At 41.9% G+C, this 23,531-nt stretch overlaps 1 protein-coding gene across 1 annotated transcript in view; it reads left to right on the forward strand.

The window, feature by feature from the left end:
* The first annotated feature begins 1,525 nt into the window (after positions 1-1,525).
* The window catches only part of neo1a (neogenin 1a), a 143,681-nt gene continuing 121,675 nt past the window's right edge, over positions 1,526-23,531 (forward strand). The window contains exons 1-2 of the mRNA XM_015053824.1: positions 1,526-1,619; positions 3,268-3,591. Coding sequence (XP_014909310.1) covers positions 1,526-1,619; positions 3,268-3,591 — 418 coding nt within the window. The remainder of the gene's footprint in view (positions 1,620-3,267; positions 3,592-23,531) is intronic.

Below are 23,531 nucleotides of genomic sequence, written 5' to 3' on the forward strand. Positions count from 1 at the left end.
TATCTATTTTAGTTATACAGCTTAAGTGAAATTCGCTTATTATTTAGATCCATTGTCTTTCTCCATACCCTGGGGTCTGGAAAAATGTACTTTTGTGTGAAAGGAGGACTTGGAACAACTGAGAGAGTGTCTTGTCCTTTTCCTCTTTAGAGTAAGACACTTCTGATGTCTCCATTTGAGGAGGGGCTTACTTAAACTCTTGATTTGTATCTTTATCAGCTCAAACCTTCAGGGTCCTTTTTCACCCAACTTTCTGGAAATATGCTTGGAGACAGCTTGGTGTCAACACTCGGCTCTTTTAGCAATGATCTTTTGTGTAGATTGAGTTGGTTTCAACTGTCAATTTAGCAGCAAATGTTATCCTTTTTTTCTTCTGAAAATGATCGGCATTAACATCCGTATTAGCTGATGTTTGTCAGTTTTTAACATGCTGGTGTTGACCCCATAAGTAGAACTGTGCCAATATTAACTGGTGTTTATTTCTGCCTGGCTGCCTTTAGAGGGGATTCTTCAGACGGTGGAGGGGAGCGGGTTGGCTGTGTGGGTTTTGTTTGGACTTGGGTCTGTGGGATATTTAAGTAGTGGATATTGTTTTTGTTGTTTTTTTTTTTTACATTGTGTAAAGGACAGGAAACAATAACACAGAAAACTGCAATTGTATCAAATGCCGTTTTCTGCCTGATCACTGCTTCTTACAAAGCCTGACCTGCCGATTCCGGTTTGACCTTATGACACCTGATTCAGGTGTCATAAGGTCACAATACGCCTTCAATGTTCCAGTCTTCTTAACAAACATTGAAACTGCACCAGTGAATCAATACAAACTTCTTTTAACTTCATGTCAAGTTGTGCTCTCATGTAGTGCCATCAGTCGACTTTTCTCAAAAGAACAAAAGGGAAACGGTGACTCATTTCCAGATCTTTGCAGAGGTAGATAAGAACGGTGGATAAGATCGGTTTCACATGTAGGCACCAGCCGATTGCCAGTCACCCAAAATTAAGGAATGTGGTTTGATTGATGAGTGCACTCCTGTCAGTAAATATTGGTTATCTGTCATAACATCTAAATTAGCATTGTATATTGGTATTGGCCCAAATTTTCCTCTTGGTGCGTTCCTAATTTTGCATTTTCTGTAACCTGTCAGCCTTGACCACTAAAATGAACTCTAATAACCACTTGAAATATGTCACTCTGTGTGTAATGGATCTATATATGGAGTTGCACATCAAACTACTAAACTAAATTAGCTTTTCAATGATATTTAAATTTCTTGCGTTTCACCTGTGGAACAGAAAGTCAATCTAACTTTAACTGTGCTGGGTTATTCACAACCCTGTTCTGTCCATTAAGACTCTGCAGGTCTTTTCTATCCATTTGATAATGTGAGGAAAATTGCACAGCTTAGTTGTAATGCTTTTTTTTTTTTCCTCTTCCATTTGTTCCCTAACGCGAAAGTGGAAGATTTCTGTTTAATTTGCCCACTTTCTGCCTCGTTTTACTCCAATTGTTTGTCCTCGCATAAGAATGGCGGGCACTGCGGACGATCCGCCGTGTCGTCCCTGTAATGGTCGGCGCTCTACATCGCCTCCTCCTCTGGATCTCACACCAGGCACTCAAGGTAGAGAAATTACCTCTGAGTCGTTAAAAAGCTGAAGAGTTGCCGTAGCATCGCTCATCACTTTCTCTCTCCACCCCCCTGGAGACATGGCATTTTCTTAAAGAAGTGCAGGGCATATTTTTAACTGCATTTAACACTCAGCCACTTATTACACTCTGCGCGTTGCATTATTTAAATATCTTCATAAACCCTCGTAATCATTTTTTTTTTACCCCCCTACAGCCCTACCCCATCTCTGCAGGACTGATAATTGGTGATATTTATCTAAACAATACCACTTTAGGGTGACTTTTAGGGTGGGAGAGCTTGAATAATGGATGAGGACAAATGCAAAGGAATTGCACTTCCTCCGACTTTGGCACAATCCACGTTACTGCAGCGTTTCCATTTTGTGCTGGCGGGGGGGGAAGTAAATGGTGAGCACGTTCCAGAGTGTTTACTCTGCCGCTGTAGTCTGTACTTATAATAAAGCGAGACGTGACATTAAGTTGCCAGGAAGGCTCGCCTGGGTTAAATTTGTCAGCTCCTTTTTACCAGATTCCACTGGGGCTTGTGGTTTCCATAATAAAAAGCCTCTCGGAGGCTTTGGGAATGGAACAGGCTTCGCTGCCTAAAAGACGCAATGAACAAAAAGATGTTTTGCTTTGGGAACATTTCGTTGAGTGCTTGGACCATTTGGAGTCCTGAAATGCTGTTTTATTTTCAGAGTGCGCTCCAAAATATCCCGTTTGAGTCGATGACGTCTCGGGTGTTGCTGTCTTTTTGCTCAAAGTGGAACTAAAGGAGTGTTCAGAGGGAGCTTTTTGACTTTCTTGGCATTTGGTGTTTGGCACACACCCACAGAGAGAGTGTTTGTTTAGTTTATTATCATTAATACATGTAATTTGCCTGTTTTCCTAAAGATTTTCAGGAGGCCTGTCACAACAAGACAATAAATTGTCCTGGAAGTTATCGCGACAAACGATAATATTGTTGCTTTGAGGCCGTTTTCAAGTAACATAATGGTAAAGGCATAACAATGCTAGAAAACATTCTCAAAGATTATACACGTTAAATTCTAAAGAACGTTTAACACTGGAACTGGAAGACATTTCAAATATCCAAAATAAATAAAACAGAGACAACAAAATAAAATTAATTACGAAGTGTGAACAAAATCATCTTTCAAAAAAGAGCTCTAGTTGAGAGCAAAGCACCAGACTGAAGACTTTTGTGAAGTTTTTGGTAGGAAGAGAGAAAAGAAAAGCATTATAAATCATGCAAATGGAAATTATTGAGCTAGCTGTAATTTATCATGCGATTAATTGATTTATTGCTTAATGTGACAGGCCTAATATTAAACAGAGACACAAATAAATCAGACAATCATCACTAGCTCCAAGCAAAGAACTTTCCTTTAATTTGAACTAAGTTATTACTTCTGTAAATAACTTTCTGCTGTTATTTTTATCTTTTATTGGAAAATAAATAAATAAAAAATTGGAATTGGTCAAAAATCGGAAAATCGCACCAAAATATTTGTATCAAGCAGCTAACAATTGGTGCAACTCTGATCAAGTCGTTCTGTTTGTGTAGAAACAGACTGACTGTCCACCAATGCTCCTGTTCGGACACATATACTCAACCGTCTCCTCTTTCTGCCCTCCAGGCTCAGCAGCGCAGCCCTTCAGCCCCTTCTGGTTCACGGTGGAGCCCCAGGACACGCTGGCCATCCGGGGGAACTCGGCGCTGCTCAACTGCTCGGCGCACAGCGACGAGGCCTCACCGGCGCGGATCGAGTGGAAGAAGGACGGCACCTTCATGAGTCTGGTCTCGGACGAGAGGCGGCGTGTCCTTCCGGACGGCTCGTTGTTCTTCGCCAATGTGGTCCATTCAAAGCACAACAAGCCGGATGAGGGCACGTATCAGTGTGTGGCAAACATCGAAAATGTGGGCTCCATCTCCAGCCGCACGGCGCGGCTCGCTGTAGCAGGTAAGGGGGTGGTTGATAGGTGCTTCAAAGACATGTTGTGCAAGAAAACGTCTTTTAGATTTGAAGGGATGGATTCACTATAAACACTGATTGATTTCCCTCAGTTTTTCTGGCTGTAAATTTGTATACCATCTTTTTCCTTCCACTCAATTTTCCAATAATATTCTTGCATAAGACTTTGTGAAGACCGAGCTTCTTTAACAATGACTTTTTGTGGCTTGCCATCTTTGTGGAGGGTTTTGATGGCTGGACAGCAGTGAATCTGACACATCATAACACTTCAGTTTATTGCCTCTTAATTTTTCTGGCGCTAATGAGTCACTATATCTGAATTAGAGATAAAATTGAACTAAGGCAGGCCATCCGATGAATGAATGCCAGCGTAGACTTAATATATTGACAGGTTATGGGGCCATTACTCCAAACTGCACTACTTTGCATGACAGCAATTTAAATGAAGAGAATTGTAAAGCACTTGGTGAAGATGGAAAGCGTGCTAACATTGAGCTAATGTGGCATCTACTGCATGCAATTTGATAGATGCATTTGTAGTACGTGGATGGTGTGTGTTCCTTAGTCTTGCTGCATTTAATGCTGGTTGCTTAAGATTTTTAGGTAAAACAAATGTGTAAATTTGCTATAAATCTTTATGAAAGGCTCTGCAGTTACAATTTAAATTGTAATTAAATAAGTCTGAATTGATTTGAAATGGAGAAACATTGCTATAGAGATGGACACAACAGGTAGTACATCTGGTAGAGGATTAAATACACAGCATATTCACTGAATTCCGATCCAGAAACGCACAGCATTCTGGGGGATGTAGGCAGAGGGAAGACTTTAGCAGCTCAACCTCTCCGACAAGGTTGGTGGCATCAACTAACTTAAACCACTCGCTCTTTGGTTACCTAGCAACAACCGTTTTAGTAGCGCAGCAACAGCTTCAGGTTGTGTCTCATGATTGCTTAAAAATAATAATAAAAAAAAAAATGGTGTGGAGGGAAAACTGTGCATAAAAATGGGAAGATCACACCACCAGTTTGGCTATATTTAAAACAAAAAAAACTGATCAATAATTATCTATATTGACTGATATGAAAAGCTTGTGCCGTGATAGGTTTTTCAGCCGTATCGTCCAGCCCTACAGCTTTAATTCATCCATTTCTAAATAATCTCTAGAATGTTCACCACTGCACGGCTTTCGGATAAACGTGTTCTCGCATAGCGGCTATAAATACACATCTGCTCTTCGTGGGAATTTTTTTTCTCTTTTTCTTCTTCCTCTCATACCATTTATTTTATCTTTAATAAATTCCCTCACCATGCAGGAGCTCAAATGCATTTCTTCACTGGATAAATGCTTGTCAAAGGCTCTGTTTTTCTCATTGCTTCTCCCGCACTGTGACCTCGCTCGGCTCGGAAACAGCCGGTGACGTCGGGATTATTAGGTGTTTTGAGTCAACTCATGCCCTGAAATTCAATTTGGAGCTGGAGGAGGACCCAGAATGCGCTCACAGAGAGCTTCCTGCTCCGGCAGGTTTAAGACCCCCGAGAGAGGCCTCTTGTTGACAGTGAGGTTGTATATTATGTGCTTCTCAGACACTGAATCCCTGAGAGAAGTTATTGCTTCGAATGAGATTTTGTCTTTTTATGGCTGTCTGAAGCCTAAGTTAATAAGGCGTCGTGTTAGGACTGAAGACATTGAAACAAAAAGGGTTTGTTTTATTACTTTAGTCGTTTAGGTCTTATTTCAGGTTATCACTGTTCTTTTTACGACTCGCTTTGTGCATAAACGTAATTAATTTGTGTTTTTAATGATTTAATTGAACTTCTGGAGGATGTCTGAACAAATAACCCAAAGGATTTTTTGGAAACAAGAACTGGGATGCGCAATCCTGAATATATGGTGAATTTTCTGTCATCCAATCAGAATCAAAATTACACATACAGGCGCATAGATTTTCAAATATCTCCACTTTATATTTGGTGAAATGTCTTTTAGCCAGTTGTACATGCTTTTTCTAGTCATCAGTAAGCATTTAGCATAATTGTAGATTGACATTGACAGTGAGGACTCGCTCTTCTTGGCATAATTCTATAAAGGTAATTTAAAATTAAATTTATTTTTTTTAAATTAAGGCATTTATATTGTCTTAAATAAGTTTGTCTTAAATACATTAGTCACAGGTCTTAAGTTTTGTTGTGGCAGAACTATTTCATCTTGTATGTTCTCGTGACAAGCTGCTAATGCTAATACTTCCTTTCTAGCTACTTGCTTGCTAGTACGACTGTTTGCCTTCACATTTGCACTTCAAAGTATTTTGAAGTGCAAAGCATTCTTTATGGCTACAGGCAGAGGTTTGAGTCACGCTCAGACATCTTCACTCACTGCATTTTGTGACTTGAGAGTGAAATCTACCGCTAACAAGCTGCTAGCTATCTTGCTAGCTTTTAGCATCTATCAGGGTAAGTGTAAACTTAGCAGAACATTTGTCTTAACTGCTGGCTTGCTTATGTTGCCAACAGAAGCAAAAAGCCTTGAATTTGAGTTATTGAGTCCTGCTTAATCCTGTTTTTGCTTTAGGTTTTTATTTTCTTTATCCATTCTTAATGATCTAGAATCACTATCTTGTTATTTCAGTCATTTAACGTTTGATTTCAGCTGAATTTGAGGATAGACCTTCTCCTAAATTATCCCATTCACTTTGTGCAGTGAGTGCTCCAGTGCCACTGTTGATGAACCAGCACCACAGCATGTTGCGGCCGCTACCATGTCTGACAGTCGCTGCATTGTTCTTTGGCTTGAAAATACTACTCAAAAAACTTTTTATTGAATAATTATTGTACAGTGACTGAAGAATGATTCAAATAAATCATCAAAAAGCCCCGGATAATCATGGCATGATTCAAGGTCAAGATTAGCACGGGTGAACTGTTACACCTGACATGGAGGTGAATTATCAGTCCGCTTTGTAAACTTGATAATGTTCCTACATTGGTGATGAGGCTTCACTGAAAAGTACAACAGTTTGTTGCAGATGATGTCGTCGCATCGTGACAGCAGTGGTTAGTCCCCTACGTGAGCCGGGCTCTATTCAATAATCTATTTCCAGACTTTCCCTGCCAAGCACAGTGGGCGGATTCAGCAGCGTTTCATACTATTTTATCACTCCTGAGTTTCACTCCAGCTGTGTGTTGTTCTATTTATGAATAATGAATTAGAACTGTGAATACCCACTCGCTTGAAAACAAATCCTGTTTTTTCCTTATTTATAAAGTTGTCAAATTTTGCATCAAGAACAGCCCTGAATTACATCTTGCATTGCTGCATCGGTGTGTGTTGCGAGGCTCTTTGCAACACTGGAGGAGTCACTTTGGTCGCTTGAGGTTTCCATCCAATCATTTTTTGTAAACATTTTCAGCAACGGTAAAATAAAATGGATCAGGAGGTAGGGATGCGGCGATATTAAAATTTGGACCAATATCAATATCCGATATGACAGATAACTGATATTTACCAATACATATATACTTCCCAAGACTTTTGACACTATCTAAATGTGGCCATTGCTTTTCTGCTTTAAACACTCCCATAATATGGCCCACCCCCCTTCATAGGTTCCATAGGGACTGAAAGTTTTATCACGATATTTGGCTGTACTATTGTGATAACGATAAGTGACAATATCACCTATCTATTAGATCTTTTTTAACAAACTGTATGTCTGTGACTGTGTGTCCTATAGTTCCACAAACACAAATAATGGTTTTGAAAAGCATAAGATAAGGTAATGTGCTTCTTCAGGACACTAGTCACATGAGGAATATGATTTGAGTCACAGAACTAAATGCACATGGTAGCTGTATTTTCAAATGTTTTGGTATTTATTGATGCTTTCATTGAACAAACAGTGGAGAAAATTGTAAAACTATCAATCCTGACAGTTTTTTTTTTTAAACATCATTCTTTGGAATTTATTCTGCCAACAATAAATCAAAATTCTTATCATAAGAAATTGATCACAATAAATGATAAATGATACGATAAATGCCCACCCTTAGTGAGCGCACCAAAGGAGCCAAAAGAGTTCCTTTGTGTCCTGGTGCGCAAACGAAAGCAGAGGTTCGTCTTGGCAAGACTCCACCAGCAACCACCAGGATTTGAAGAGCTAATTTGAAGGTTTCGATGCCTTGAACATTCATGAGAAACTTCAGCTCCGCTTGTTATTCTTACCGCAGCAGAGTGGATGCGTTTGTTTGGTCTGCTGTGCAAATCGTACCTGTTCTCCCAGCTGACTGGTGTGTAGTGCAAAGGAGATCCGTTCCAGTTCCTGTTCCTGAGAAGCGCTCTGCTTTCAGATGGCACAACAGCCATTGGGGGGGGATCTGATCGGGTCAGTGATGATGGGATGTTGGAATCAATCAATTTCTGTTTGAACCGTGCGGCAGGTGAAACCTGTCAGCTGTTATAGGCGGGCTCGTATTTACGCTGGCTTCCCTTCCCAATAAAAATTCATAGACCTAAAGCCGTCGACCGCTATGCACAAGCACATCAAGTGTCAAAGCAGACGAGGGGCTGATGCGTTTACTCTTCTGCTTACACACATAAGCGCTGATACGGCGATGTGTCTCCTGGTCTGCTGGCAGGTGGCCAATAAAAAGGTTAATTGCAGTGTAGAGAGAGCAGGCCATTAGGCCGCCATCAGACCCTGGACCGATGGCGCAGGCCGGGGCGGAGTGGGCGTGACCTCCGAGATGTAATGACGGAGGGAGTCACGGATGGTTGGCGTGGCATGGAGCAGATCTGACAAATACCAGGGATTGATTGCCGGGAGACGTGCGGCTCATTCCACCTCCGCTTCCACACATGAGCGCCGTCGGTGCACCCACTCACCTTTGCCTTTCCTTTTACTCGAACAAAACTGAGTACTTTTCAGGAACAGGAGCTGGATAGACGAAGTCAAAAAAAATAAATAAAAAATTGTTCAAAGTCTGATTATAGATGGCTCACCGTCTACAGAAGAAAATGTGGGACAGTTTTTCCCATTTGTTTTGGTATGTCATTGTAAATTGGGATAAAATTCAGCTTCATAACAAGCAAATCTCTGCATTTGGTGCACATCACTTGAATACATCACGGTTGGTGTTAACTTTCAGACTTAACTTGGAATGAACTTTTATAAAAAAATGTTTTTTATTTGTTAAAACTGTCACCATGTTGTGACAGTGTAATATGAGACAGATAATTGTTGAAAAGATCGATCTTCTCCACTTCCTTTTTGAGCTACTACTGCTCTTTGACGAAATGTACGACTCCTGGCCAAAAGCAACCAATCAGACCAAGGAGGGAGAGTTTCAGTGCTGTCAATAATCCTCATGTTCTTGCTGCTGAATGTGCTAATGGCGGAGAAACAACTTATCGCTGCAGGAAAACCTTTTGTCCACTGTCATCGGTGACCATGCTAAGAAGTCAGAGCATTCATGACACATTTTGCCAGAGAACAATGATGGGATGAGCGGCTCCACATGAAGAGGTGATAGAAAGTGCTAAAACCTCCTCCTGCTTCTGATGGGTGGTTTCTAGTTAGCACTGGGAGAGAGCTACTGGCATGAAGAGCAAACGATAAGACGCAGCAAAATTAGGTCTGATTGTGTGCTTTAAAGAGCGTTCAATGGCTATAAAAGCGACAGAAAATAGAAAAACTTCAAACATAGATCCCTTCCTGTTTGAGTTATGGACACAGCCATTATTCTCATCGCTGCTTGTTCCGGCCACTGCACCCATACACTCATCCATCATGGATCATCAGAGTCATAAAACATAAAATGGCTGAAGTCGATGCAGACGGAATGCTCCCTTTAATGCTCTTCATCGTGTTTCCAGATTTGCATTTCTCATCTAGATTTGGCACACCGTGACTTAAAATTAGCTTGTGTCAGGACATTTCATTCCAGGGATAACAAACTGGAAGCCAAGTTTATGATGATCTAATATTGTGGCTCTGTGAGGCTGCAGAAAATCAAACCAGCACCAGGACTGCGCTAAAGCTAGGAACCTCTGAAGTGAAAGGAAAAACACATAGATGTCGCTATTTTTATAAACTTATATGTTATACTTGGATAAATTTATGTATCTCCTTTCTGTTGTGCTTTTGATGTATTAAATTAACAGCAGTTGTGGAGTCTAGTCATCATTAATATTCAAAGTAGAACCAATAGTAAGAAATTTGAGGCACTACTGAAGCTGTTGCATTTTGTTTTTTCTTCTTTTTTCTATTTTTATTGACTTCCAAGTGAGAAAATTTTACACAACATATAGTCACAACATCACAATTCCAACTCCAATACTTGAGAAGAAAAGACATGTTGACCTGTGCATTATAACAAAACAAAACAATGCTACAACTCTCCATCCGGAATAAAAAGCAGAATGCAAAAGAAGAAAAAACTAGTAAGAAATGTAAAGAAATAAACAAAAATACACAAACCAAAACCATTATATGATGGGAATCTAATCTAAGAGAGTGCTTTATGAAGGTGCTTTTATGAAGCTTGGTCTTTAAAATCGGATCTTCAGAGTTCCATGTTGTCTACCCAACTTTGCCACCATAAACACAATCGTTTGGGCTTGTGATTGAGAGAGGTTGTTATTTTTTTCCCATTTAATACATGTTAACTATTATATCCACCCAGTCATATAGGGTTGATGTTCTTCTGACTTTCTGTTAATGAAATGGTATTTTCTACTTCTTTTTGAAACTTCTTGAGGTATAAATACATGAGCTTGACCTCCAAAGGAATGACAATATTTTGTAAGGCATTATTTATCCTTTTAAATCTGGGCAGTCACAAAAAACATTTAAGTTTGCATTTTGATTTTCGCATTTTATCCAACAAGTATGATGATCTCCATCATAGTGGCTTTCCTGAGCAGGTCTGATGAAGAATCTCACAAGGTTTTTCCACCCAAATGTCTCCCGTTGTAGGGATTTGTTATGTATCCTCCATACTATTGCCCATTTCTCCTCTTGTTAAAGCTGTTGTATTTTCTCAGAATGCAGAAAGACTTTAAAATATTGGTAATTAGGACATATTATTTTCCTAATTGTTCAGCTTTGAAGCCTGACCTCCGTGCATGCTAGACGTCTCTGCGCCTCGTGCTAGCTCCCGTTGTGTCCAGTCTGCGTGTTTTCAGCCTCTGTGCCCAGTCGGATGCCGTGGAAACGCAGGGAGGTGGAGATGAAAGAGAAAGGGAGTGTGGCCTCGTCTTATGTATTCAGTTAGCGTCTCTGTGCAAGAGAAAGGAGGAGGAGGGAAAGGGGGAAATTACAGGGCAGAGGACGAGGAGCGGTGTGCAGCGGCGCTTCGCCGGGACACGGAGCGAGACAGCAGTAATGAGAATCCCCGTCCGAAACGTCTGCTGCCGTTCTCCCACGCCGCCGTTACCTCCCACCACCAACACGCTTGACGTGAGCGGCTCCTCCGCCTCGGTGCCGCTTAACGCGGGAAAGCCCCCTAAATGATGAAAACGGAGAATTAGCTTGCTCTCCACTTATCTCGAAGTCTCGGTTTTGTGACCTCTCAGCGTACTCTCAAATAAATCAACCTTTTTTCTTTTTTGTTGCTGTTTTTTTTCTCCTCCCTTCTTTGTCCTGCTTTTCCTAATGTCCTCAATAAAATAAAATAAATATAAAATAAAAATAAGAAAGCTGCGGCATAAAAAGACAACAGAAGCCACAGGTCATTTCGCAGTAATGTAACGCTTCACTGAGATCTAATTTCTTCCTCCCCTCAGTGGTAGAAATAGAGTAGTAAACTGGTCACCACGCTCTTCATGTGTCATGTGTGTCACCTTATATTTAAGCATGCTCATCCTCTGATGGAGTCGGACGCTCTTTGGGGGATTTAGGAGTGTCGGCAGATTCTTTAATCCCTTTTTTGATGTATTTTAATCCGCTTCTGACTGGGGAAGGGGAGCATTATAACCCCACCAACATGCTGGTTTGAAATGGTGATTGCATTGCTGCTGCATGGATAGCCCTTTGTGATGTTGTTCCTCCCGTCTTGTTCAGACATGAGTAGATATATTAAAATCAGAGTGTATTTTTAAAAAACAAATAAGACGTCGGCCCGTTTATAATGTTTATACTTCATTCTGTATATTTATAGCTTTAAAGAGCCAGATAATGTTATAGGATTTTTATACATTGCTCTATTGATGATCCTTCTTTGTTCCTGTTGTTGTTGTGCGGATTAGCTAAATTAGGATTTTTATGAAATGCGTATATAATCATGTCTATCTTAGTTTGGACATTTTTGATGCAGTTTGCTTTTAAACTTAACCTTAGGTTAGGCTTGGGTCCATCCATCCATTTCTGATGCTCTTAAAACTTATCACCAGCTGGATTTAGCTGCTGTCTGACTTGAATTTTATATGTAATTTTAGTGAGTTTATAATTCCATTTAAAGGCGGCGCTGTGATGCCTTCTTGTTGTCTCGCTAACCTTTTTCACGAAACTGTTTCTTCAGAAACATACAAATAAGGACTATAGAAAGTTGAACATAAGTCCTGGATAATTCCCATTCTGAAAGGGTAAACGGTGTCTAAAGACTGATGTTGATTAGAAAAAAGCTCCAGGTTTAGACGAGGTTTAAATCCGCTGTAGTAGTCATTCCAGGCCACTGGGTGGCGCTGTTATTTTAGCATGTGGTCATGTGTGATTTGGTCAGTAGAAGAAATTGATAGCTGACTTGTGTAAGAGTGGTCTTCCATCCTGGTTCACCGGTGTGATATATGGACACGACAATCTCAAAAATTTATCCAGACTGTTGTGGACTAGCGTCCCACATCACGTCATGCGTCAGTTCTTACCACTAGCACTCGCTAACGTGCGCTAAGGTCACAACGGGTCACTGGATTTTATGGTAACACCAAAAGAGAACACTAACTAATGTGTTTTGCTCCTTTAACCCTTGTGTTTACAAATGGGGTCCAACCAACCCCACTCACGTAAAACTTGTATGATTTGCCTCAGTCCTCGCACGCACAAGGGTTAAGATGGGAAATGCCATTCACTTTGTGTTCAACACTCTGTATAAACCCCACTGATTTTCCTGCTACGCTTCCTTTGGTTCCACATTGCCAGAAAGCTGACATGTGCTGGGAATCACCAGCTTGATTGGTGATTTCTGAGCGGCCAGAGGCTCTGCTTTGTGGAACTGCTTAATTAAAGAGGACAGAGTGACCTTAGGAACAAGGCAGCACAAAGACTTGAAGCTGAGGTGGCAATGAAAGCACCCATGAGCTGTTTAATTGGCGATATACTTTTCCTGAGCTGTAACAGTGAACAGGCTCATCATTTTTGTATTCTTAACCTGTACTAAATATCGTTTATGGTTATGGGCCAATACTCTGCATTGATAAGCTCATCTGACCCACATTGGGGGTGGGGGTTACTGCCTGTTGAGGTAAATAAACCCAAAATAAGAGATGGTAGCAAATTAGTCCAGGTAGACTTGGCTCTCTAAAGTACTTGGAAAAGCACAAGTGAAGCAAATCTTCAACGCTAATCTTGCATTCGTTCCATGATTCTGGCAATCAAAAACGCAAGTACTCCAAGAGAATGCATATAAAGAGCGTCTCTGTTTTAATATGCCACAGCCAGCAGGCCTGGGGAAGGTTTTATTAAAATATTACTTGAGTTGAACAGCATTTTAAGCAGCTGCAGAGTCTATGTTTTTCTCAAACATAAGCAGACACTCGAAGCAGTAAGAATTGCATCCTTTATCTCCGCTTTAAAAGAAAAAAAAAAAAAAACTCCCAACAAGCGGCGTTATCTCCGCGTAATAAATTCTACTGTCACAGACTCGGCTAAAGCCGCTGAGTTGTTTTGTTATTTCAGTGGCTTTGCAGCACACATTGAATATTGGAGAGTCATTTAGTGATTCACATCACTGAAATATCATCACTAATGGTTATATTTTCCTCCCGACGTGAGTTGGTATCTTGACCTTTAGTGCATGATTTAAGATGGCATTGACGACATTGTGGCTTTATTTGGAGAAGCCATTGACAGAAACTTGACTCTCGTGATTTATGTTCTTTAGATTAAGATCGTTTCCGGTTGTGATTTTGATCTTTGAGCGGTACAGACTGAAAGCTGGGACAAAACACCTTTTTAATGAAAAATGACCTGCTGATATAAACGATTGAGTACAGTTTGGAGGGCCAGCCAGCCGAAGACGCTTGTTCTCCGCTCGTCTCGTGTTTCTACCAGAGGAGCACAGTTCGTTTTCTTGTTCAGCCATGTCCTCCTCTCTGTATCATTTCTCCCACTAAATTACCCTGTTGTCCTCTCTCTTTACCTCTTTACGCTGCCTCCCCCTGCGGGGCTCCATTGTCCCTGTGTTATGCTTGCTTTCTTGCTGTCTTTCCTCCCTCTCCTGACGACTATGGTGCAACCACTGCTACACACACAAGTTTGTATTTCTAGCCATATTAGGACTTTGTATTGACTTCCATTCATTTTAGTAACTGCATTGATGCATAATCCCGAGCCATTGCTAGTCTATTCCTAACCTTAATCAAAGTTTAATTCACAACTTACCTCTGAGCCTAACTCATAACCCTAAACAAGAGGGTCCACCGTATTAGAACCAGGCTTTGGTCCCCATGAGGCCCATCAGTCGTCAGAAGGTTCGTAAATATGCCAGAAATGGTCGTAAGTATTATATCTGAACAAGTACACACACATGCACAAACACACACACACACACACACACACACGTTCCAAATAAGATTTTTCTGGTTTGGTAATTTATGGGGAAGAAGGTAGGAAAAAGAAGTAGAAGAAAAAGAGCAGAAAAAATACATGTCTTCAATTTATTCCTGTCACACTGTCTAAATTTTTACTCCGTCCATCTATCATCCATCCATCCATCTCTCTGACCGCTAGTTCATGAGTTCATATATCAAACCTTCTGTCATTCGGTCCTTCCATCCATCCATCCCTCCGACTGCCAGTTTTTCTGTCCGTTCACTGTAAAACCATCCGTTAGTCAGTTGATGCATCGATTCATCCGACCTCCATTTCTGCCAGCCGATAAGTAAGCCAAGTATTCATAAATGAAAAGGAAAACAACTATCTAATAACTCTTGCTGTTATGAATGGCACATTGAGTAATTGCTGTTTAGTCTGCGATCTGTAGACTTTGAGACAATCTCGCAGTGCTTGCTGAGTGGCATTGATCTTTTTGACAACAACCGTCCTCAGAAGCACACACTCACCGAGTAGCTGCATTACTGGAACTATTATTTGAGTGAAATATCTAATCCTGTTGCTCAGCTGTGCACAAATCACTGCATTATGCTTGTTAAGATGTGTGGCAACAGAAATAACTCCCATAATAGGCTGCCGTAATCATACCCAATTTGAGTGATTACGGAAAAGAGGATCTGAGCCTGTGCAAAGTAGCTGAGCTTTGTAGGCACTTTCTGCTGTAATCGTTTGCTGCGGCTGTGGTCTCCAAATGCACGCATTCTCACTCGCCAATACGTATTAGACTGCTTTCAGTTCTTCGGTGTACTTTCGACAAGACGTCTGAAGTTTTTCTCGGAGATTCCTGTCCGTATTGACGGGATAGCTTCATGCAGTCGCTGCAGATTGTTCGACTGCGCGGCCATGATGTTGATCTCCCATCCCACCGCATCCCGCAGGCGCTCTTTTGGATTGAGTTATGCTCAGTGTAGAAGCCTATGGTGTACAGCGCATAGATAGAGACGATTTTCATTTGATTTATCCATTCTTCTCTCGCATCATTATTTTTTTCTCAACAGAACTGCATCTTTCTTTACATTTTTCAGACCATTCTTTGTAAATGACAGAGGCAGTTGTGTGTAAAAAATCCCAGAAGATCAGAAATTTCTGAAATGTGTGCCACGTTCAAGTCACATAAACCTTTTTTTCCTCCAGTCTCTATATTTTTTTATTTTCCATCAAGGTGTTGCCATGTCATTGGCTGATTTGCTAATTTGTGTTAACAATAGTGGTGCATTGATAAATCAGATGTTCACATAAATAAATCGATCTTATCAACTGATCTTGTTTAGGTTTTCAAATTAATCTGCTGTGAGAGAGTAGTGACTGACAGGCTGCCCACCAGATCACTTCTGCATGTGTGCAGTTAAAAATAATCACCCAAATGTCACCAACTTACAGACTTTGTTGCTATATTTCTCCAAAAAGATCCATATTGACCAAAATCAGGAGTTGGGAGATAAAACTCTTGGGCCAGAAAACTGGAATCGGTGCATCCGTAGTTAACAATTTACCAAGCGTATACCGCTGTGCATGGTGAGATTTGATTGGATGATAAGGTCTCAACATGCTACCAAGCTTATGCTACCAATAACGCCTTAAGGCAGGCGTTATTGTAATATGGCTTGGCCCTCTGTGCAACATTCAGGTGGAACAACTAACCTCTTAAGAGCAATTAGGTGTTGCCTCATGCCTGAGTGGTGGAATAATCATCATTAGGGATAGTCCTTAGTGGAAATCATGGATCAGTGACCTGGTTTCCCTTCACTCTGATTACATCTACTAGGAAGAAACTTAAAAAAAAGAAAAAAAGCAGGACAGGAACTGAAATCTTCATATTCTGAAAGGAAAACGGCAGACATATTTGAATGAGTCGAAAGTTGTGTTTTCAGTTGTACCAGATGAGTCCGCGGAGGACACGGAGAGAAAGAATGATGGAAGGTAATCCTTGGTTTAATGTGGGACTTTATGGAAACATCCATCCTGTTTCTTTTCCCCTCCCCTGTGGTGGATGGCAGTAGGAACAGGGTGTCGGCAGGGAGCCTATCGGGACGGAGGTGGATGACAGTTTCCATTTTCCGAGTATTCACAGACTGATTAGGTCCTCTGGGTAGGTGGAGAGGCTGATGGAGGCGGCCCTATCTCTTCTCTCCAGACACCTCAATCCCCGATGTGTGTCTCCGAGTGTGTGTGTGTACGCGTGCGTGCGTGGGAATTTACTTTCATGCAAATTAATTGCCTTTTGTTCTAATAGATTTTTAATCGTGTTTGTCGCTTGTCGTCTGTCAGCATCTGAGCTGTTCAGATAACTGCAAAGTTTTGAGCTTCGCCGCAAGCTGAGACGATCGTATCCGGACTGTAACAACAGATATTGTTCGTACAACACAATCAATTGCTGATAAGCTGTGAATCTGCTCCTTCGGGTTCTTTGGCTCTTTGAAACAGTCCCTGGAAAGTTCTTCCCATGATTAAGTTTCACCGTGGGGGATGGTACACTGCAACTGAATATTTTATTACCCTCTTTTTTAGCAACAGATCTCTGGTCATCGATGCATGAATGCAGGTGTGTGTTTCCATATAAGAAAGGGCATTTACTGTACTGTCTGTCATTTATTGTGATTAATTTCTTGGAAGAGTTTAGATCTTATTGTGTTTAAAACCTCCAAATGTTATCCATGTTGTTAGTTTAACTATTTTCTCCACTGTTTCTTTCAATAAAAGTATCAATATTATCAAATTTGAAAATGTGTTCAGTTTAGTGACAAAATCACACTCCTTTATGTGACCATTGTCCTGTAGAAACTTATTAAAAATGAGTGTTTTTAAAAAGCAATATTTGTATTTGTGGGATTATGATTGCTTTGTCATGCAGTCAGAACAATACAGTTACCTAAAAAGAAATGAATAAATAGTTTTTATCATCATATTCATGGTAAAACTTTAGGTCCATATTCCCTACCACTTATTTGCATAATGCCAAGCAAGAAAAACATCATTAATGACGTTCAAAAAGCAATTGTTGCTCCCCATCTATCTTGGAAGGGTTATAAAGCCATTTTCAACCAATCTGTCGCATGTCCACAAGTGGAAATCCTTCAAGAAGGTTTTCAATCTTTCAAGGATCCAAGCAAAATCTAGAGAAATTACAAAGTAAAATCAAGGAGTACATTTCAGAATCTGTGTCAGCATATTTAACAAATTGTGTGGATGGAAGAAAGCCATTTTTTTTATTAAGGAGAATGCCAGAGGCATGACTTTGGTTTTTAAAGTTGGATCTGAAGCAGGCCTTGGGGGATCCCGTATTTTAGACAGATGTGATCTAAGTACAGGTGTTTGGCCATGCTGCAGAGCACCATGTTTGCGGTTAACCAAACACAGCTTTCCAATAGATCACACACCAAGTGTTCAGCACGACGGTGAAAGGGTGATGATTTGGGCTTCTGCATAAGTCACAGAAACTGGAGCCTGACCTGTATTAAATCACTGACAGGATAATGATCCCAAATCAGCTGCAAATCTGTTAGGAGATGCAGGAAAAAGAGACGATTCAAGGTGATGCATTGGTCTAACGCCGTTCAGTCTCGACTCATTCAAAGCTGTGAATTGTTGGCAGTGTCACCTTCCAGCAAGGGTTGGAATCCTGGTTGGAGTTTGTCTGTATGGAGTCTGCGTGTTCTCCCCATGGTTCTCACTGGGTACGCCGTCAATCATAAAACATGTCTGTTAGGTTAACTGGTCTTTATAATTTGCCTGTGTGTGTGCGTGTGTGTGTGTGTGCATGGTTGTGTGTCCTGCATGTCTCTGTGCCGCCCTGTGATGGACTGGGGACATGTCCAGGGTCTCCCCCCCTCTCGCCCAGTGACCCTCGGTGACCCCGCTAGGACAAGCAGCTTCAAACAATGGCGAGATGGACGGATTCGTTCCCCCATGACTGTACGCACAATCCAGTCATTCCACTGTGATCTGACTCGATCCAAACCAGTTCGGTTCTGATTCAGATGCACATGTTGTTGCATACGTGTCTGCAGAGAGTTTTTCTGTGTTGGTGGAGTTTCTTGAAATGCCTGCCAGGATCCACAATCAGAATTCTTCACCACAAAGAAGCCAAATTTAGACTCTCAGATCAAAGCGTTGCTTCCAATCAAGCCCAGGCGCCATGTTCAGCCTCGTTCCGCAGTACGCCGCTGCAGCCGCTGTGTGCTAATGGGAGTTATTATTGACTGCTGCAGTCAGCAAATGAAGATAAACTTTCCTAATGACTTTCCAACACTCTCTTGACTCCTGTGTGTGAAGCTGAACGTCATCTCCCGGCCGTGTTCCCGACGTGTGCACGCGCGTGGCTCACTGATCGCGGCTTCACACGCATCGTCAGAGATTTTCTTTAAATGGTCCCATTATGATTCTGGACCTTGCAGAATTTAGGTGTTGCTAAGAATCTGACTGCCGGCGTGACATGCTAATCAGATTGAATGTTTTGTCTCGCAACCATCTGTTCTGAAGTGTCTGCCTGTACGTGATTAGCATAATTGCGGCATGCCACGTGTTTCGGATGTGCCCATCATCTGGTAGACCTTGGATCATGTGTCAGTGACTCTGACTGTTTTTGATATATTTCCCAAATCTAATGTGAGGGTATAAATTCAGGATCGCACACTTAAAGATTGCACTTTACGCACCCGTCAGTTTGAATATGCAATTATACGTCAGCGCTATGGCTCCGATGTGCTTTTACGGGGCAGATTTTTGAAATCAATCATTCAGCTGCTAAGTGATTGCATCATGTCCAGATCTAAAATCACCCGTGTCATCTCCAATCTAAAAGACCTCCGTTCACAGTCTTGTGGCCTGAACGGATGACTTGAAGAGGTGTTTGCCCTGTTGAAAGTGGGCGTGGTGTTTGATGCCAGGTAGAAAAATGTCGCTGGAAAACTGGGTTAAAAGCTTCATTCGGAGCTGTGAAACGGCGCAGAGACCAATCCATCACTTCACCAGCCGTCTCTTAATCTGCATTTTGAGAGTGTTCTGTCCGTCCTCTTCTCCTTGATTAAAATTCACCATCTATGTCATCTATGTGAGACACCCACAGTCCTCATCGTCCTTTAGTCTACGAGTGCTCATCCAGGTCTGTGTGTAGGAGTTGGTTTCAGGGTTTTCATATGAAATCGTCCCCTTCTTTCAAAGGTAAATCGGGCTTCACAGCGCTTTTGAACCCAAAAAGAGAGTTGACTCTCACAAATTCCCCCTCCCTCTCTCTCTCTCTTTTTTTCCCGTCTTCCATGCCTCGGGGGAATCCTTTGAAACGCACCTTCAGTCATCAGACACAGAGCAGAGACCAGACTTTTATTCCAGACTGACACGGTGCTGTCAGAGTTTTTACATTCAAGGTGACTCCTCTTGTGCCCTGCCCTTGAAAAGATTTCATCTGTTTTTGGTCATGTGTCCAGGTTGGATCCAGTTTTATTTTCAATGTGTGTCACTTTAAGGGCCTTAAATGTATTCACAACATTTATGACAGAACAACGACTAACATCAGTCCATTTTATTGGAATTTGATTTGCGGGAGGATAAGAAAAATAAAAAATGTGGCACACAGTTGTGTTCATCCACCTCAGCGCAAATCCTCCCCCCTAAAAACAAAATCACTTAACAGACGCAGGAACAGTGTTTACTAGCTCGGTGACTGCTGAAGGTGATAGGTTGGTATTCGTTGGTATTTTCTTAGATTTTTTAGTTGAACTTCAAATTACTCACAGAAAGTTCATCCATTGACAAACAAAGCATTATTAAAGTATTTGAACAAAATGCAACTTGAGAAGCTGAAATACGTAGGTGCAATGCTACTTGATGCACTATTAACTGGTGTTTGCAAAACAGCCAGTAGAGAAACTGTATTTATTTTTCTTGTCCCTGATTGGCTATACCCCAAAGAGCAGAGATAAGGACAACAGCGGATGTGGTATTGCAAAGGCTGTTTCCAGTTTTAGTATTAATGCACATTAAGGTATATTTGACTTTCAAACTATCAAAATAGGAAGTTATAAGCTTTTCTAGAGGCGGTCTGAAATATTCACAGATTTTAGCAATTAGCTAACACTTGCTAATATTGGGGTATAGACCTCACTAGTTTGTAATTTAATCTCAGTATTAATCCATCTGCTCTGTGAAGGCTTTTGAGGCTTGATAGAGAACAATAGGGAACAAACTTTCAAATATGAAGGAACGCAGACAGTTCTGGGAACTGGACTACTTGACAAGACAAGAAGAGTTTGGCAAAATCGGAAACCTACCAAGACGTATCCGCTCACCTAAACTGACAGGCTAAGTAAAGAGAACATTGGTTAGAGAATCAGCCAGAAAGCTCCTTGTTGCTTTGGAGGAGGAGCAGAGATCCACTGCTCGGGTGCAAGAATCGATTGACGGACTCGCGTTGAAAATACGGCGCCATCCGCCCAATCAGACTGGGCTTTTCTTTGTTTTCCAAACAGGGAACAGGCAAAAGTTTCAGATTTGTCTCCCGGTGGAGATGCATCCTAAAAGCTGCAGCTGTTATTGAAGGTTAACTTACTGTTAGATATTGTTTTGTTTTTTTAAATCACACATTATTCTCTTTCGACTTCACTATCATTGATCTATAAGATAAAATCCCATGCAGTACATTGAAGATGCTTGAATTGCAACGTGTGAGTAAAAACGTGGGACTATGGGTAGATTCTATTAGCTCTCCATGTAAATAAAACATGTGTGAAGTGCATATTTTCCTTCCCTTGGCTGGTGCTGAGGGTGCAGAAATATGGTGCGTTTCATTGCGCGCAACGCACCGAGAGAACTCCTCGCCTTGGGCGCAGATGGAGAGCACCGAAGAAAGCAAAGTGTGAAGTGCTCAGCTGGTGAGCATCTTGGTTTCTTATGCTTCGGAGACCAGCATTATTTATGGATCGACTTATTTTGCAGCATTCCGCAATCGATGAGGGGTGGTCCGGCTTGCGTCTGAAAGGGGTCCCGATCAAGTTTCGAAGGGTGTTTCGCTCCGGTTCCACTCGGTCTGCGTATCTTCCGCTTCACCAGGTTTCACTGCCTTCAAAATGCTGTTTTCATGCTTTTCATATCTATAACACACATTTGAGTTCATCTTCATCGACAGTCTTCCTTCGTTCTCACTTGGAGGTGATGTGAAGAAGGGAAAAAGGAACCGCGGTTGTTGAGTATTCCTCTGCGGCAGAGGGGAATACAAAAGGTGAGATTTAATAGCGACTGGAACGTGCGCTGGAATAAAGGCTGTTGGGTGGGAGCTGTCGGAGCCTGTTCAGGCCTGCTCGCGCACCACCTCCGTCTTAATGCGCACGGGCATGACGTGTGATGCAGACAGGAGTTGTAGGAACGCAGACGAAGTGTGAAAGGAAGAAAAAAAGAAAGTGTGAAAGCAAGGAAGTGATGGGTTGTTTGCATGAGCAGTTCTGACTTGCGTTGTGTGTGTGTGTGTGTGTGTGTGTGTGTGCGTGCGTGTGTGTGTGCGGGCATCCTCCTCTTCTTGCCCTGAACTCTACGTGCGATGGCCCCAGGGAGCGGGTGCAGACAAGACACCCCCCTTGCCTCCCACCGCCGTCACGGGCCTGTTGATCGGTGGCTGAAAGCTGTTGTGGTGTCAGATTCGCTGGGATGTTGACGTAGAATTTCGGAGGGTTTCGACCGACTGAGCTGAACCTGATTGGGCTTGATGGATGATTAATAAAGAATAAAGTCTGGTGGTGAAGTGGAAGCCTCCCCTCCTGCTGATCGCATCAATGTGTGGCATTATGAGAGAAGCTTTTCTTACAGTAGATTGCATCCTGTTGTTTCAGAGGTCAGCGATCTGCATCCTCTCTGCTTTCACACGCACTGTAGTTGCGAGAGGTCTGCAGCAACGTGTTCTTTACCAACAAATAGCTACAATTTTGTGCTTTAATCCTCCCCTTTGAGTGCTACGATTTAGCTCCCAGATATCAATTTATTTTCTATTTGCTGTTGGTGAAAACAAGGCAAGCTCAGATTCAGACAAAAACATTTCCATGTCGAGGATATGCACCAATAAGGCCTAGTTTTCTTCATGCTGGAACCTGTTGGTGATGCATGAAGTGAATATTTTGTCCTCGGTTTCTGTGTTTAATTGAGGAAAAACAGGCAAGCATAACCGTTGTGTTTACAAACGGGGTCCAACTGACCCCACACCCGTATCACTTGTATCATTTTCCTTAGTCCTCGTATGTTTGCCTCAGTCCTCGCATGCACAAGGATTAGGGATCTGTAGGAGTTTGACAAATTGGGATGGCTAGACAGCTGGTTCCGAGCACATCCACAACTGCAGTTCCTGTGGGGTTTCACAGTCTGCAGAAGTTAAGATTTACCGACGGTGATCTAAGGAAGGAGCAGTGGGGAACTGACAGCAGGGTTATGGGCGGCCAAGTCTCAAACGAAGCACGTGGGGAGCGAAGGCTCGGCCTGTGTGGTCCAACAGACCCATTTGCTCAGATTGCGGAATAAGTTAATGCTGTTTCTGTTAGGAAGGTGTCAAAAAATGCATCTCGGTTCGTTAGGTATACAGCTGCTTAGCCGCAGGCCTAGTCAGTATGCCTTGTGTCTACTATAGAAATGCCAGCATTGTGTCCGTAAGCATCAAACCCGGCCTGAAAAACAAAACATCCTCTCAGAAAAATGGTGGTTGGTGTTTCAACATGTCACAGCGAAGGCTGGTGTTTTCTTGCAGACGGGTTGAACATGAGCAGCCTTGTTTGTTCTCATCATCGAGGGATCATAGAAGTCCTGCAGACAGGAGGGTTTGAACTTTGACTGTCAAACAAGGCCTGGTCCGATAGATCATGGTTTCTTTGACATAACGTGATTGTCCCTTGTCCAGGAAACATGTAGCACCAGGTTGCATTATGGGAAGATGGTAAGCCAGTAGAGAATGTGTGATGCTTTGAACAGTGTTCGATGTTCACCTACCTAAGCATTGTTGTAGACCGTACACAGTAGGGATGCACTCATATGAACATTTGGAGAAACATAAATGGCAAACAGTTCGAGGAGCACCACGGCGATGACTGTGAAATGTGGGCTTGACCTCCTAATTGTTGGCACACTTTCTAC

The sequence above is a fragment of the Poecilia latipinna genome, unplaced genomic scaffold (genome assembly GCF_001443285.1).
Source record: "Poecilia latipinna isolate Pla-1442-1.1 unplaced genomic scaffold, P_latipinna-1.0 Scaffold1205, whole genome shotgun sequence".
NCBI lineage: Eukaryota > Metazoa > Chordata > Actinopteri > Cyprinodontiformes > Poeciliidae > Poecilia > Poecilia latipinna.